General features: G+C 33.8%; 1 protein-coding gene across 6 annotated transcripts in view; it reads right to left on the bottom strand.

Annotated features, from left to right (window-relative positions):
* SLC4A7 (solute carrier family 4 member 7) overlaps positions 1-17,850 on the bottom strand; it is a 111,130-nt gene that overhangs the window by 38,353 nt on the left and 54,927 nt on the right. For 4 of the 6 annotated variants that reach the window (XM_055321034.1, XM_055321036.1, XM_055321037.1 and 1 more), the window contains exons 6-10: positions 16,455-16,643; positions 8,037-8,152; positions 5,927-6,084; positions 4,364-4,451; positions 3,627-3,773 (exon numbers count right to left, since the gene is read on the bottom strand). In XM_055321034.1, coding sequence (XP_055177009.1) covers positions 3,627-3,773; positions 4,364-4,451; positions 5,927-6,084; positions 8,037-8,152; positions 16,455-16,643 — 698 coding nt within the window. Of the gene's footprint in view, positions 1-3,626; positions 3,774-4,363; positions 4,452-5,926; positions 6,085-8,036; positions 8,153-13,365; positions 13,735-16,454; positions 16,644-17,850 lie in introns of all 6 variants that reach the window. The other 2 variants (XM_055321032.1, XM_055321033.1) reach the window with 1 other exon arrangement.

The following is a 17,850-nucleotide window of genomic DNA, read 5'->3' as shown; positions in this document are numbered from 1 at the left end:
TTCTAGAGGTCAAAGGTTGTGTGACAGAAAGGACAGAACAAAAGGTGGGGGAAGGTGTTTATCCCAGGAGATCCCCTGGGTCAAAAGCTCTGGGTGGACTACAAACTTAGTACTACTTGGTTTATATGTTCAATATTTATAGAGTAGTAAGACTTACCTATAATCACAAGACTACCATTTGAAAACGTCAAAATTAAAACTTACATCTTAGCTCAAATGGGACAAAATTATAGAACTCATAAGGAACAAAAATAATGGAAAATACTACATATCAAAATCTATGGGATACAGCAAAAGCATCATTCAAGAAAATTAAGCACTTATATTAAGAAAAATGAGAGAATAAAAATAAATGAATTAAGTAACTCAGGAAATGTGAAAACAAAATTCTTTCCTGTAGTGAATGCATGAAATAAAACAGCTAAAAGCAGAAACTGAGTCCCAAAACAAAATACTTTTTTAAAAAAGGAAAATTTAAATTAAGTTGTAAAAGCTGTTCTATTTGAAAAAAATATGATAAATCATTAGCTAATGCTCAGCAAAAGATATGACAAGAAGGCAACTTCAAACCAAGGGAAATTTGCTACACACACACACACACACAGAGAGAGAGAGACTATACTGTACAATGCTTTGCAAATAAATTAAAAACCTTGATGAAATGGGTAATACATTAGGAAAACATAATTTCCCAAAACTGACACCAGAGAAAGAGGAAATAGGTAATTTTCTAGAAACACTTAATGAGAGAAAAAAAGAGAAAGCTTACACAAACCAATCACCACAGAAGAAATAAGCTTAAGCGCACCATGCAACCAAAGACTCAGGCTCAGAAAATTTTACACTTATTCCTCCAAATTTTTTAGAACCAAATCATCACAAGACATTTAAAGTTTTAAAAGCTTTAAGTGGGAAAGGGAAAGGAGAATTTACAAATTTTCTTTTATCAAACAAATATAACAAAGATGTCAAAGCATGAAGACGGCACAATACACTATACACCATCTACTTACAGTGATGTGAACAACTCAAATAAATTAGAAATAACCAGAATTCTGAAGCTGAATCTTGGCTTATTCTACCAACACAACAGTGTTTTCATAGTATATATTCCATTAATATGGTTCCCCACAATAATCAATAAATAAAATTCACACAATCATCTCCAGAGATATTAAAAATTTCAATGAGACAGAAATCAGGATACTTTCTTAGCATGACAAAAATGTATATTTTGGTCTCCAATGTCAGTGACTTAATGGGAGAAACATTAGAGACATGAACAGGAGTTCAGAATAAATTAAGAAATGCCCATTTAGGGGTGCCGAGATGGTTCAGTCAGTTAAGCTCTGGGTTTCAGCTCAGATCATGATCTCAGGGTTATGAGACAGAACCCTGCACTGGGCTCTGCACTTGCAGAGTCTGCTTGAGATTCTCTCTCTCCCTCTCCTTCTGCCCCTTCCCCAATCTGCTTACATGAGTGCATGCATGCTCCATATGTCTCTCTAAAATAAATAAATACATCTTGAGATGCCTGGGTGGCTCAACGGTTGAGCATCTGCCTTCGACTCGGGGGGAGTGATCCTGGAGTTCTGGAATCAGGTTCCACATCGGGCTCCCTGAGTGGAGCCTGCTTCTCCCTCTGCCTATGTCTCTGCCTTTCTATCTCTCTGTGTTTCTCATGAATAAATAAATTAAATCTTAAAATAAATAAAATTAAATAAATAAATACATCTAAAAAAAAATGCCCATTTCAAGTCAACTATCACTTAACACTGAGTTTCAGCCTATACAATTAGATAACAGAAAATGTATTAGAGCTGCAAAAATGATAAAAGGAGGGGTAATAATACCTTACTGCAGATGATAGGACTGAAAAACCATTACATACTATGAAAGAACCAAGAAAGGGAGGAGGAAAAAGAAACATACAATAACAAATAGCCTTCATATATAAAAGTAACAAACTGATGATATAGAGGAACAAAACCCTCATTTACAATCAAGACAATAAAGACAAAAATGTTTATGAATACACTCACCAAGAAGCATGTAAAGCATAGATAAAGAGAAATTTATTGCATTCCTTAAGGACACAAGAACTGACTTGAAATAGGAAAACAAGTGGAAGAAAACATACCATGTTCTTGAATGATTCAATGTTACAAAGATGTCAATACTGCCTCAGTTCATTTACAAATTTCACTGCCGTTACAACTTTTGAAAAATCAGGTTTTACTTCTGAAATTAAAAGCTGATTTTAAAGCTTACATAGAAATATAAATATGCAAAGATAGCCAAGAAAATTCAGAAAAGCAAGACTAATAGATCAAGAGGGAATCTAGATCTACTGAATATTAAAATATGTTAAAAGCCTCAGAAATTAAAGTGTGGAAGTGGTTCATGAATAGAAAGACCAATGAAAAGAAATTCTGAAAACTGACCTGAATGCAAATGGAAATTCAGAAAACATAAGGCAGCATCACTTAATGCCTAACTTTTTAATGAATTAGAACAAAAAGGCAGCAATTTAGATAAAGATAAAATTGGATGCATACTCCATTCATAATGCACCATAATAAACTCCAAAGGATCAACAAACGATTTCAATATTAAGAAAAGGCATTTGGCAGGGGTCGGATGTGGGTCTGATGAACTAAAGATACCCAGGAATATTCAACCTCACTAATTATATAAATGTAAATTAAAACTTGAGGGATGCCTGGGTAGCTCAGTGGTTAAGTGTCTGCCTTTGGCTCAGGTTGTGATCCCGTGGCCGTGGGATCGAATACCACATCAGGCTCCCTGCAGGGAGACTGCTTCTCTCTCTGCCTATGTCTCTGCCTCTCTCTCTCTCTCTGTGTCTCTCATGAATAAATAAACTCTTAAAAAACAAAAAACACTTGAAAATACCTGACACAGAAGGATAAAGATACCTATCAGACTGACAAATATCCAAAAGTCTGACAATACACTGTTAGTGAAGCTATAGGGAAAGAGGCATTCATTACTGTGGGAGTCCAGAACAATGTAACCCAGTAAGAAGGGATTCTGGTAATATCTACTAAAATTATAAATAAGTTCCCATGTGAACCAGCAATCCTATTTCTGGGAATCTACCCTATAGATACACCCGCACAAGACTAAATCAGCATATAAATATTGTGACATGCTTTGTAAAAGCAAAAGACTGAGCCCAGGAAAAGCATAAATTACAGGATATCCATAAATGACACAAAACAAAGCTTTGAAAAAATAAATATTTCTATGATGTCTTGTTATCAAATCTCCAGGATATACTGTTAATAGAGAAAAAAAAAACAAAGCAGAACAGTACACGTAGTATGTCAACTTTTGGTAAGAAAGAGGAGGAAGAAGCAAGACTCTGTTTATATTTTCTTGTACTGAATAAAAACTAGAAAGATGAACCAATACTAGTAACAAATGGTCCTCTCACAGGAGGCAGGTATAGGCGTAAGAAAGTAAATGCAATATGGCAGGGGTACACCTTCTCTGAGTGCACCTTTATATATAGTTTTGTTTTTGGAATCATAAAAATGTATATAACATACTCAAAAGTATTTTAACTACGAAAAAGTAACATACAAAATGGTATGGATTCTTACCTGAGAAGGAACACTTTTTGGTGGCTCTATGCGTATAGAAGGATCCCACTCTCCTGGAGGTAGGACAGTTACTTGGTCTAAAAATTCATCAATTCCAGATAAGAGGTCATTTCTGTCTTTTGCTTTATAGGCTACATCATGAAAAATCTACAGAAAAAAAAATTGAACAAAAGTATTTTAAAGTTGAAAGAAAAATTCTACACATAGTAAATCTACCTTAGGTGTGATAAATACGTCTAACACCTGATTACAAAGCTCTGCCCCAAAGAAAGACAGAAGTCCTGGTCAATTTGGCCCTGCTCAGTGAAAAGGTTCAAAAATGGAAGAGAGAAATTATGGAGAAAAAAAACAGGAAGGGGGATAAGGCGAAATCCTAAGCAAAACCTAAAGAAATTATATCCTGAAGTCCAGGATGGAGAAAATTTCAAAATTTCCAGAAGGTGGTCAATAATTTCAAATGTTGAGGGGAAAATAAAATACCAAAAAGCATTTACTGGTCTTGACAGAAAGGTCTTAAAGATATCACCATAGGCAAATTGTCGAAGAGGGAATAAAATAAAATAGTACAGACAGCAAGGACAATTTTGTAAACTTTACCATGAACAACTACAACAAAAACTAAATTATGTTTCACAACCAGTGTCCACTTGAAAAGGATCTGAAATTCCACTTCTAGGGGATTTTCTAATATGATAAACCTCATAATCAGTATCCACCTCATAGGATATTTTAATTACCTCATCTGTCATGAGAGTGGCTATTGATCTTCCAATTTCATGATACTGTGGTGCCTTGCCTGCTGGACCCAATAACAGAAACAAAAACCTAAAGAAACATTAAAATACACAAACTTAAATATAAGCAACATATACAGTAAGATCTAGGCAATCATAAAGCAATCACTCAAATGTAAACACAGAAACAACATTTAGACTTCTCTACCCCCTCTACCAATCACTGAGAAGATGACACTCTACCCCTAGCAAAGCAGACCACAAAATTAAGCAAGGCATTCATAATTAACTTTCTACCACATTACTGAGCCCCATCTTCTTTAGGGTAAAGAAGTGATTAAAGAATTGAGTGATTTACATAAAAAGTTCTGATTTTCTTTACTCTTTTGAATTTGAGTAAACAGTTTGATCTAATCTGTATTGACAGAAAAGGTAAATTAGTAAATAAGGGAAATACCAATTCCATTAAATACTTACAATTAAGGTTTTCCTAATAAAACAGTTCATAGTATACACAAAAAAATTTATAATCCCTCAAATATGGTCTGGATAAAGACTATTGTGGTAAATAAGGTATTATGGAAGGAAAAAGAATTCTTACGACGCCACAAATTTAACATCAAACCTCCTATTATTTTATTGTTTTAATTTATTTACAAATGACTAAAAAGTATTTAACTTACTTATTTCTATCCTCATTTACACTACAGTAAAAATATTAATATTCACATTTACCCAAATTGAAAGTATTCATCTTCTTGTTTTATGAGAATTTATGAGATTCCATAGTGTAAATCTATGGAATTATTTTTCTTACTTACCTTAATTCTACGTCACTAGTGTAACTCAGGAAAGCATACTAAAAATAGGCACATATATTCCAATCAAGTTGCAAGTAATTCTTCATCTTTTAATACTACAAAAATTATTTTTAAAATATTTTTTAAATTATTATTTACAATTAAGTTTAAATAGTCAATAGCTAACAAACTGATTATCCTTTATAACACAACTTGCTAATTCTTAGGGATATGACCCCATCTGCTTTTTACTTATGTATATTGAACAGAAAATTTTGGTCATGTCAGAACAAAGCATTTGCCTAATCCAGAGGCTTTTTATTACATGTAATCAACCATATGAAGTAATCGTATGCTCATTTTATAAATGAAGCTTAGAAAATCTCAGACAGGTTTGACTCTCCCAGAAAAAGTGGCCCAGTAAGAATTCAACTCCATTCTGACTCCACAGAACCTAACAGGTCTAAAATGGCAAGCTGTCCTCTAAACCGAAGGTCCTAAAACACCAAACCTCTTATAAAGGTATAAATGCTAAGTATCTTTTAAAAGAACACTTTTTTTGTTTTTTGCTTTTTCCTTCTTATTCCAGAAAAAAAGATAGCTCTTTTATTCTCTACTAGTCAAAGCATTCGATGCGGTAACAATATTAACAATTGAAATAAGCTTTTTTTTTTTTTACATAAAGCAAAATGCTTTTTATCAAGAGATGAAAATCTTTAGCTTTAGGACATGCTGCTGAGGATGTTAATCAGAATGAACTCTTTACCTTGTAGGAACAGGGACCTCAGTCAACCCTGAAAGGAGAACAGCAGGAGCCAATCTCACAAATGCAATTATAGGTCTTTCCAGAAAGTCCACTTCTCCTACCAGCACATTGGATGCCTCGGCTCCCGAGGGAATTTTTCTCATGAAATTCATATCAACCTATTGACAAATAAAGAATAATTAAAAATCAAATTTGCATGGCATTTGTAAGTCTATATAGAGAGAAATAGGAATGAAAATCTGCTTTTAAGACTACTATTTACTAATCAAAACTGGTAATCTAATGGATGTATAAACATCAAACTTCTCACACATGTAAAGAATGGAGTAGACAAATACAAAAAAACAAGCAAAACACATCTATCAAACGACCCAATGGCTCCGTCATCATCTTTACTATTTCAGAGATGTAAATTATGAAACATACAAACTAGAGAAAATGTTCAGGGATTATAGTACTATTCATTAAAACTATTCAGGACAAAAATAGAGTTCACAAACTAACAATAATTCATGAAATTATACACAGTGCTAAAAGAATATTCCTTTCACGATTATTTTTGTTTAATCTTAGAAATGAACTGGCCCCTTTGTATTTTATATATATTATTAGAAATTCTTTTTATTTTAAAGAGCTCTGTGTATTCCCTGGTATTTTCACTTAATGGGAAAAAATTATTTTTATTTTTATTTAAAACTAAAGTAAATAGCCATTATTGGTATAGATATAGATATATAGGACAGTGCTAGAAAAATCAAATTTAGTAGTCTGTGTATAATTACAAAGAAAAGGTTATAAACATAATATCAAAGTATGGGAACTTCACTTATATGCAGTTTCACACAAGTCACTAAACAACCACTTACAGGGCTATCTATTAAAAATAAAACCAGCACTTACAGCGGGCCTCTTGAGTCCCACACCCAGTGTGCCACAACTACAGTGCCAGGAGGCAGACTCCTGCCCAACAGGAGACAAGGAGGTGTACACAAGGACAAGCCAAGTAAAAAAAAAGTAAAACTGTGACAGAGGAACAAAAAAAAAAAAAAAAAAAACCCGGCATCTGCCATGTCTAGAGGAGATCTATAACATAAATTATATTTATCCATTTAGCAAGAATAAACTGCAGTATAGTCACTGAAAACTTTTCACTCATCTGAAATAACAGAAGTACCAGTAAAAATATGATCAAGTTAGAATAGAAGCATTAAAAATACTTTTATAATTTTAGAGCAAGAAGCTCAAGCAAAGCTATAACGCAAGTCATTTTACATTCCTTTTTTGCAAAATGTGATTTTATAGATTTTATACCATAAAAGGCTTAAGAGAAATGAATCTTACTTGAAATAGTCACACTGAATTAAAAAATCTTAAACCAGATACAACAATGTTAAAATAGTATCTTAAGACAAACTAATACTATTCAAAAAATTATAGGAGCCACACAGAATTAATTATTCAGAAGTAGGCCTCATGAAGTATGCTTTGAATTCAACTACAATTTGAACTTAGAGTTTTTTGCCCAGTTCCTTTGAAATTTTGAAGTTTTCTATTTCTATCTCACCTAAATATTCATCTAACAAAAATTTTAAAAAATCATAGTTGAGACAGGGAGTTGTCTCTAAACCCATGCCTTTACCTACCCATGGGGAAACACTGATATGTTTCCCAGGGATATTCCAGAAAGTACTGACACCATAAGACAGTAATTCTGGGATCTTATTACAGCCAAGAAAGGGCTGATCCCACCAGTGCTGTAACATCATGCCCAGAATTAATCTTTCTGGTGCTAGTAGCTCCAGAACAAATGACTGTAATTCAAAAGGTCCTGAAGTTTCATGTTATCTATGGGTAGGTATAGACCACTATAATTCACATATTCTTTTGTCAAAATTCCTGAAACTAGTAAGACATAAAGATATTCAAATGCTTTTAGACTGTTACCTTTCCCGTAATTTCTGACCTTAAATTACATATTATGAGCATCACAGGCAGGCTGGTAAGCACAATCTATTAAAAAAATTATTGTAATCAATGCCAATAAGGCACATTGCTAGTGATTCCCTCAGTAAGAATAATTATGACAATTTACAGGGAAGGACAAAATTACCTTGCTGAAGTCAACAGTACTATTCTCTCTGCTTCCTCCACCTCCATTACCTTTAATTTCTCCACTTTTATTATTGTCCAAGTTTCCAGGGGCAGACTGTGGAGAGGCCAAAATACCTGTATTAAGAACCAAAAAATTCCAAATTAGTAAAAAGAAAATTCACTTTGTAAACTGACTGTTCATATCCTGAAAGTGATAATTTATTTAAAGCAAATGTGCAAGGTTAAAAAACCAAAAGTGCCAGGTGTTAGTATCATACCAGCAAGACAAGAATAACATTTTAAGCAGTAATTAAGCTGTATATTTTAACATTTAATATAATTGGGATTTACAAAACAGTGGCCTTTTGCAAAAGGAAGAAAAAAAGTGACTAGGTGAGGATCACAGAAGCTGGAAGTCCTGGGATCCCTGGGTGGCGCAGCGGTTTGGCGCCTGCCTTTAGCCCAGGGCGCGATCCTGGAGACCCGGGATCGAATCCCACGTCGGGCTCCCGGTGCATGGAGCCTGCTTCTCCCTCTGCCTATGTCTCTGCCTCTCTCTCTAGCTCTGTCTCTGTGTGACTATCGTAAATAAATAAAAATTTTAAAAAAAATTAAAAAAAAAAAAAGAAGCTGGAAGTCCTGAGTCTGATTACACCACTACAAATACTTTGGGAATGCACTCTTGGTGTATCTAAAACACATGCAAACTGCACAGCTTAATGATGCCAAACTACACTTGGCATACTTACTTCAGTAACAATATTTATTTTCTGATAAACTCTAAATGCAACTCAGAAAAATCCAAGAACTACATCAACTATAAGTTAAAGTTATCATAATGATTTCCTCAAGAATTTCATTTATCTTGGCTAGTATTTATGTGTTGCCTACTGCCATTATTCCTAAGTACAGCTTGAAAATATAATAGCAATGTTTTTATAATACAAATACAAAGAGTAAGAGTTTTATAATCAAACACATCTGTGTTGAAATAAGTATGCTCTCTGCCACTTCATAGCCATGTGACTTTAATTTACTCAATCTAAAAGATTCAGACAGACCTATAAAATTAGTTTGGATTACAAATGATAGATGTGTGTTCAATTGTTAGCATGCTCATTTGAAGTGACATTCAGCAGCAACAGTAAAACAACAATAAAATGACCTAAAAATAACCTGCAGCCTGTGACCAATTGTTACCACTATGATCTTTGCAAAACCTCAAATCTCAGTATTTATAAAGTACATGTAACAATATTTATAAAGTTACATGTAATACAGATTTCTACCATTAAATGTATGTCACTTTTTTCAGAACACCCAGGATTTTCAAGTTCAAGAATATAGATTACTATTGCCCCAAACACTGAGCACAAGAGAAAAGGTGCCAGGCTGACCTACAACAGACTTGACTTGTAGTTTTAACTCTGCCACTCACAACAGTCTAGCTACCCACAGAAATTCAATTTAGCAGTTTGTGACTAAATTCTATAAATTTTAAATTTAATATTAGCAAAGTTCCTGATTTTTAAGCATAGCAGTTATATCTGATGCATCAAAGGGTATTTTCATTTTTCTAGAACACACTGTAACTAATAATTGTAACTAAGTCATTGGGGTTTACTGCTTAAACTCAATGACCGAAGACCTTTATGATATCCCCCTTTTTTTTTTACTAAATACCTATTAACAGGATGTTACCATAACCCAAAAACCTAAGTATAAATAGCATATATAAACTATTGGGGCACCTGGCTTAACACAGTCAGTGGAGCTTGCAACTCCTGATCTTGGGAGTTGTGGGTTTGAGCTCCACACTGGGTATAGAGATTACTTAAAAATAAAATCTTAAAAAAAAAAGAAAAAAGAAAAAGCATATGCTAACAATTTAGCTATGTGTTCTGGAAGTGTTAAACAATTCTGAAATAAAAACTATGTGCTAAAACTTATCTCATTTCTCACCACCTTAGCTTAGCAGAGCAGTTATATGATTCCTCTTCTTTGACCTTTGTCTCTAAACTTCCAAAATAGAGTCTATTCCTTTATTAAAATACATGCCTAAGTAGGAAAAAAAGAAAAGGCTAACCAGTATTTTTCAGTGGCTTTCACTGACTTCCACATAAGAAAATGAAGACTATTATTAATACCTTGGTGTCAATTAGCAAGTGACCATCAATACACATACTTCCAATTACTAAATGTATTCAATCCACAGATGTATGATCAAAAAAATACATGTGTAATTTCCCAGAATAGCCTCAGTCATCAGATTTTGAAGAGAAGAGTAGAATGAAGACTAAGGTGGAAATGTAAGGATAAAGTGGAATGGGAAGAAGAAATGATGTGGAATTCAATACTGGTAAAGCTAGAATATGATCTGAAGTCATCTGGCTAACCTGGTCATCTTGAACCTAATAGAACTGCCCTGCAGGTACACATTAAGAGTTTTTCACCATTATCTTCTCTATGTAGTCCTTCCCAATCTCAGCTAAGGGAAAGCTGATTTCTTAATCAGTAAAGAACATCTCCCTGCTTGTACAATAAATTCCTGGTGCTCATAATTAAATGAGTAAATTCCCTAAAATTAAAAACTATCATTAGCACAGATAACTCAGACTGAACTTAAGAGAAAATAATGTATGCATATATAAAATCAACACTGAGATTTAAAAAATCATACTTTGGTAAATCTATTATTTTTGCCCTTAAATTTTTCTCACAATAGCATATCTAACTACAGAAAGATAAATCAAATATACCAGAGTCTTCTGCCACTAATGGTTTGAAAATCGAAGTAGTTGGAGCAATAATGCTCAAACAGAAGATTGTGTTGGGATATATGTAGCCCATGGTAACATGTAGGGACATTTTTGACTGTCACAACTAGGGAGTGCTACTGGCAGCTAGTGAACAGAGGCCAGGGATGCTGTCAAACATCCTACTATGCACAGGATAGCCCCTATGACAAAGACCTGTCCAGCCCAAACTGTCAATAGTGACAAAGTTAAAAAACATGGAATCAGAATAGAGCTATCAATACTAAAAATATACTTAACTCTTTTATATGTAATTACTCCCCAAAACATAATAGGAAACACTACTTTTTTTTACTATGAGTTTGCACAAATCATGATCCTATGACATAAAATATAGTTTCTGCAAAATGATGCTAAGCCCACTTTCCTCCTATAACATAACATCAGACTTCAAGGAAAGTGAACTACGATTTCTAAGTGCTTTAAGCACTAGGTAATTAAACCAGAGAATAATATACAGTTGTTCCTGTTCTTTTAATTATATACCTTCTATAGATGTCTTCTTAAACAATAATTAAGGGCCTTTTCTTCTCTTTAGAAATTCCCTCTCTTCCCTATTCTAATTTCTTTTCTTTAAATCTCATGTCATACTTATGCAGAGCAGAAAAAAAGCTTAATACTATTCTTCAATTTTCAGATAATTGCTACCTTTATCCCCTTAACAATATGGCCTAACAAGCTACTGTGAACCCGTGTGTCCCCTCCTAGTTTCTATATAAAATCTATAATCCCTCATAAAAGCTGGTGAATGAGAAATGTTCAGTATTACTGCTAGATAGAAGTAAAAACAAATGCAAGGAATTAACTTTAAAATCACTTTTGTTCAATGAAAAATAGTAAGTCTTGATGGTTCTTTTTAATTTAGACTGTTAATTACTTCTGAATAAGTAATTCTAGAGTATTTCTTTCTTTTTGTTCGGTTACCACATTACTAAACTACATATTTTCCATGAGGTACTAAAATCTACAATGAAATATTATACTGTGGATTTTGCTGTAGGTAAATCTGCTCAATTCCTTGCTCTGGTCATTTATGGTATGATCTTAGTATCTTTAAGTCTTAGTTTTCTTCATTTGTAAAATAGAGATAACATGAACTTCATCAAATAGTTAGAATTATAAATATATTTGAAAAGTAATACCACTGTGTATGGAACACACTATAATAAAACAACGGTAGCTAGAACTATGGTCCTAATTAATGTTATAATGATTTAGCTACCATATTTCCATTTTTTGCTTCTAAAAGTATATATATATATATATATATATATATATATATATATATATATATATATTTGGCAACTACAATGAGCCTTGATCAAATATACTTGGTGTGTTTGGAGAAATTCAATACAGAGAAGGAGAAGTCTGTCATATAGTGGTAGGATCACGACGATTTTGTCAGAGAACAGAGATGGTCCTTATTAGTTGTATGATCCAGGGGAAGTTACCTAACTTTTCTGATTTGTAGAGTCTGAGTCTCTGAAAATGGGTGTATCCGCCTAACTTTTTATACACATTAAATAGGCTAATACAATAAACCTACTCTACCACTAAGTGTTACATGTTATTAGTATTATGAAAAAATGTATAATAATACTTATGTGATTAAAACTACTAGCTAGCATTTATATGCCACACTGACACTTAGCTGTCAGTAAAAAGCAGTCACTAAAGAATACTCCTTTATATGCATTGGGTGGAAAGATAAACATGTTTAAAGGTACATATAATTACTATATTACAAAGAGCCAGAATTATCATAATATATAACCCTTAGATAAGTTATATATCTTTTATCCATTACGAAATAATTTTTCTAATTCACAGACAAAAATATACACCCTAGCCACACCTCTAGGATCTCTGGTCGTGAAAAGTTCAATGTCAATTTGGAGTAAAGGTAAATATGGCACTAAACAGAAAACAACTAAAGTCTACTCCAAAATATAATACTAGTCTTAAAATAATGATTCCAGATAGCCATTAGAGAACTTTGATCTTCTCAGAGACAATAGGAGGAAAAGAACATTCGATCCTATTTGTGTAGGAAGGTAAAAATACACTGCATTCTTTGCACAAAAACACCAAATAGTATCTGAAGGACACATCACCTCATTGTAATTTATGTCCAATGTCTGTGTTCATTCACACTATGAAAGAAATGTACAAAAAGAAAAGCCACCAGTTTTTAAAAACTGTGGTAAATTAGAAGATTACTTATAAAAATTTCGACTACGTCTTTCTGAACTGTAAAAATGCCTTGACCCAGAAAATCCCAGTGAAAATTTTTGAAAGGGCTTTAAATTATGTGTAGTCCTCTTTGTAATCTTTTTATAACTTAAAAATGTTTAATACTTCTGTTCTTTTCTACAATATACTATAAAGAAAAAAAAAAAGACATGCAGAAGTCAAAACAAATTATAAGCATTATCTCCATATGCTGCTAAAGCTCTGTGCTGAAAGGCATTCCAAGTGCAAGTGATCCACAGGCAGAAAGCACCACACATGGAGATTCTGAATAGTTGCCTGGAGTCATGTCAACATTTTCCTCATTCTTCTCCTCCTGGCCTTTCAATGCTTCTAAGTCTTCCTCGGGCGGATGAATTACTACTGTGGGGATACCATCACTGGCAGGTGAAACCAGTAGCTCTGGGACCTGAAGCTGACTCTGTTGGGAACTTCTGGAGGTCAGGCGACTGACGCTAGGGCTGGAAGGAGGGCTGCTTTGAGGGGTGGGTAGTGGGGTTGTACACCTCGAGCCTGCAGGGCTTCCAGCTCTTGAAGAAGGAAGAAGATGACTGAGAAGAAGAGATAAAGGCGATTCTCCTCTCAATGAAAGGTTTGAGGCAGACAGGCCTGTTCGCAAAGAGTGGCGGGAGGCTGAAAGGCCTTCCCCTGAGATAAAACAAATAAATGAAACATGATAAAGTTCACTGAAGAAGGCAAATAGACACACACACCAAAATCAATTTACAATGTAATCTGCAAGCTGTAAGCCCAAAATTTCAAATTCATGCTATCAGAGTTAGCATGGCAATCAGTTTTTTAAATGTTAGAAAGGCACTGAAAAGTTGCTTAAATTATACTTAGTTCCCTGGAAGTGTATCCAAAAACAAAACAAAAAATAAAAAACAATGTGAATGATAGATGGTGCAGGGCAATATTCTGTTAGTAATTAGAATGTCCAATAATGTGGCTTTAAAAGAAAAAAGTATCAACACAAAGTTGAAAAATGATAAACAGCAATTGAGAATGTAATAATAAAAATAATTTAAGAAATAAAACCCTACACAAAACTTAGAAGCACTGATAGTTTATACTTAGGGTATCTTTCCTACACTGTACCAAACTGCTATAGATAATTCTCTCACACAAGATAAGTTCACATCATCTAATAATTCCTAACTTAAAACTAGTATCAAATCTTTATATTAGTCAATAGAACATCACCTTCTGGTAGTGCTCTTAAGTAAAATTTAAAAGTTTTAGGAATTTTTTCAAAAGAAAAACATACAGTCAATTTGAAAGGTTATTCTTCAGCTCTCTAAAGATATTAATAAACATCCTAAAATATGCATCCATTTCTAATACAGCAGATAAAATTAAACAAATACATACAATCTAATTTAGCTAGATAATAAAGTATTTCTCCCCAACAATGGCAATAACGAAGTAAGTCTAGCACATATCAAAAGGTCATTCTATCTACATTTCAAACACCTGGTATTCTAAGAAGTATAGCTTAGTGGAACATTGAGTTTAGGAAAAATATGAGAATTATGACAATCAATCCCACATGATCTAAGTTATCAAAGCCACATGCTCAACAGATCCCAGAAATATTAAAAAGATGAACCTTTAATCCATAAACCACCATCATTTTTAGTTAAAACAAAAGCTATATGCAGAAAAAAAAACTGTTAAATTACAACAATAATACAACAAAATAACATGCCCATGCTAAAATGACATTCAAAGGAAAACAGCCATTGTCTTATAATTAAAAGGAAGCAAATGACAATCAGGGAATAATCAGGAACCCCTCCATATGAAAAATGAAGATTTAACAGGGTCTGAGTAAGTGAACTCATTTCATGCAAGTTGAGAATATAAAATACATGAAAGATGAAAAAGATGTAAAATGTGACACTGGCTTGATTCTAAATTGAACTTAGGTCCATAAGAGATTTCTTTAATTCTTAAGGTTACTTAAATATACAAAGGCCTCATTTTAAACAGTTTACAAAGTTTTAATGGTCAAATGCTCAGAAGAAAACAGACCTAAGTATGTCACTCGGGCTGCAAAAGATGATTACTGTTGACTTCAGATATATTAAACTACATCCCATCACCAATGGCTGTTTGTAGAATACTTAAAAGCCAATATATGCAGGGGCAGAAAAGATGAGAAGAAAGATATTGTGGCCCATCATCCACTCCTCTTCACTTTAATCCTTTTAAGCCTTGAGTAATGGTATCAGCTAGAGGCAAGAAGAACCCTCATAGGCAACTCCAACCCTCTGTACCTAGGTTTTGGAGTCACTATCAACAGAGCTCTCCTCGAGAGCCAAAACAGAACCCCAGTGATGTATTCTTCTGCTTTAAAAAGAGAAAAGGCAAAAATTCCAGGTTTGCCAGTTTTAAAAGAGTGACAGAGGTAAATGACTACAAAAACACCATATCCCCACATAAACCAGTGCGTCCCACATAATCCATTGCCAGATTGTGAGAGTAGAGAGCGAGAAAATGTGGGTCTGTGCCATTCTCAATGGTTTGGAAGACATCAAGAAGGTCATCTCTAACTTAAGAACAAACCATCCATAAAAATCTTACACAAAGTATATAAAGGGAAGTCAAATCATTAAACCAACCCCAAAACACTTATTTATGCTCAGCAAATAAGGTATATTCTGGAAACAAACAAAAAAATCACTATGAAAAATCTAATACAGACAATTAAGGTTCAAAGCCAAGACTTGGGATCCCTGGGTGGCGCAGCGGTTTGGTGCCTGCCTTTGGCCCAGGGCGCGATTCTGGAGACCCCGGATCGAATCCCACGTCGGGCTCCCAGTGCATGGAGCCTGCTTCTCCCTCTGCCTATGTCTCTGCCTCGCTCTCTCTCTCTCTCTCTCTCTCTCTCTGTGTGTGACTATCATAAAATAAATAAAAATTTAAAAAAAATTTAAAAAAACAAAGCCAAGACTTAAAATTTTTAAAAAGATTGAATTTAGAGATCATAATTTATGCCTCCTTAATCAATTATTCAAGTACTCTTGAGAAAAAAAAAAGCGAGAAGATGTAATTCAGGATTGGCTATAGTGATAGTGTTTAAATACTTAAATGTGCCATTATAACAGAGAGAATACTTAACTTTTCCAACTAAATGATTTCTACAGATTAAATGTCATGTTGTAAAGAATGATATTATAGAAATGGTATTTTTAAAATACAATAATAACACTATTATTTAAAAAAAAAGAGTAAAAGAGATAATAAAATGACCTATAGAATTATCTGGAAAAAATATCTTTCTTCCCCCAAATGCTAATTATAGTAGAATGGAATGCTGTTAGAGTGGAAGTGTTAGCAAAATTGGATGCCACAAGTGATCTCACCATTCCTTTCAAGCAAGTGAGGGTCAGAATGTTTCTTGCCTATATCTGCAAAAGATCGAACAAGGGGAATCCGACTGGTGAATCTTTTCTCATTCTGATGATGATGTCTCTTCAGAAGAGCTTCTCTGACATTCTCTCTTATGGACTCATCCAACTGGCCAGAGGCTATCATGTTGTCTAATACCATATCTATTGAAAGAAAAATAAGTAACAGCTGTTTTTATTAAATAAACTAACACTTGGATGACTATAACATAAACAATAAACTGTACGTGAAACCTTACCAAAAAATATATATATCTTTAATAGTTCTCTAGAAAATACTGTTCTCTTGTGATATTGAATAATGTATGCATAAAGATAAATATGTGCTGAAGGGGAAGTGGAGTGAAATGGGGTAACTGGGTGATGGGCATCAAGGAGGGCACATAATGTAAGGAGCACTGGGTGTTATATGCAACTGATAAATCACTAAATTCTACCCCTGAAAGTAGTAAGACACTATATGTTAATTAACTTGAATTTAATTTAAAAAAAAGAGAGAAAGAAAAAAGATAAATATGAACATTATCTAAGGAAAATAGGGGATCCCTGGGTGGCGCAGCGGTTTGGTGCCTGCCTTTGGCCCAGGGCACGATCCTGGAGACCCGGGATCGAATCCCACATCGGGCTCCCGGTGCATGGAGCCTGCTTCTCCCTCTGCCTGTGTCTCTGCCTCTCTCTCTCTCTCTCTCTCTCTCTCTCTGTGTGTGTGTGTGTGTGTGACTATCATAAATAAATAAAAATTTAAAAAAAAAGAAAAATAAACAATGTAAACCAAATAAACATGTAACCATGGAGACACTTTTTATTAAGTATTGTTATTTATAAAGAGGTCACTGTATAGTTGAAAGTGCTTTCCTGTATGGACACTATAAATTCTATTAAACTGAATATTCAATAATAGTCGCTTCCTAAGTGACTAAAATACCTAAGTGAAGGTATTTTATTGCTTCACTTCATATTTTTTGTCAAAACTATAGGTGAGTATTGGACTCTTTCATTCAGTAATTAACAATTTACTGAGTATCTATTAGATGTTGGGAATATAGCATTTAACTAAGTGGATCAAGTTTCTGCTCTCAGTCTTCCAGAGGTGGAAAAACCAATGAGCAAATGAAAAGATAAGTCAAATAGAATAAATTCTAGGAAGATGAATATATCAGCTGTGAAGGGGAGTATGGGGAATGGAGAGACTGAGCTAATGCCATATGGTACATTATATAGCAACTGGACTATTTTTAACCTGTAAAATATATTAAAAAGTTTAAAAGTTTAAAACAGTGCCTGCTAAAGTGAGATAAGAGTCAAGCTTTCAAACCTATTAGATTCCTCTGAGAGAAAACTGGAATCAACC

Source organism: Nyctereutes procyonoides, unplaced genomic scaffold (genome assembly GCF_905146905.1).
Source record: "Nyctereutes procyonoides isolate TBG_1078 unplaced genomic scaffold, NYPRO_anot_genome, whole genome shotgun sequence".
NCBI classification, from domain to species: Eukaryota; Metazoa; Chordata; class Mammalia; order Carnivora; family Canidae; genus Nyctereutes; species Nyctereutes procyonoides.
The sequence above is the reverse complement of the archived record's forward strand: the minus strand, read 5'-3'. Positions and strand labels throughout refer to the sequence as shown.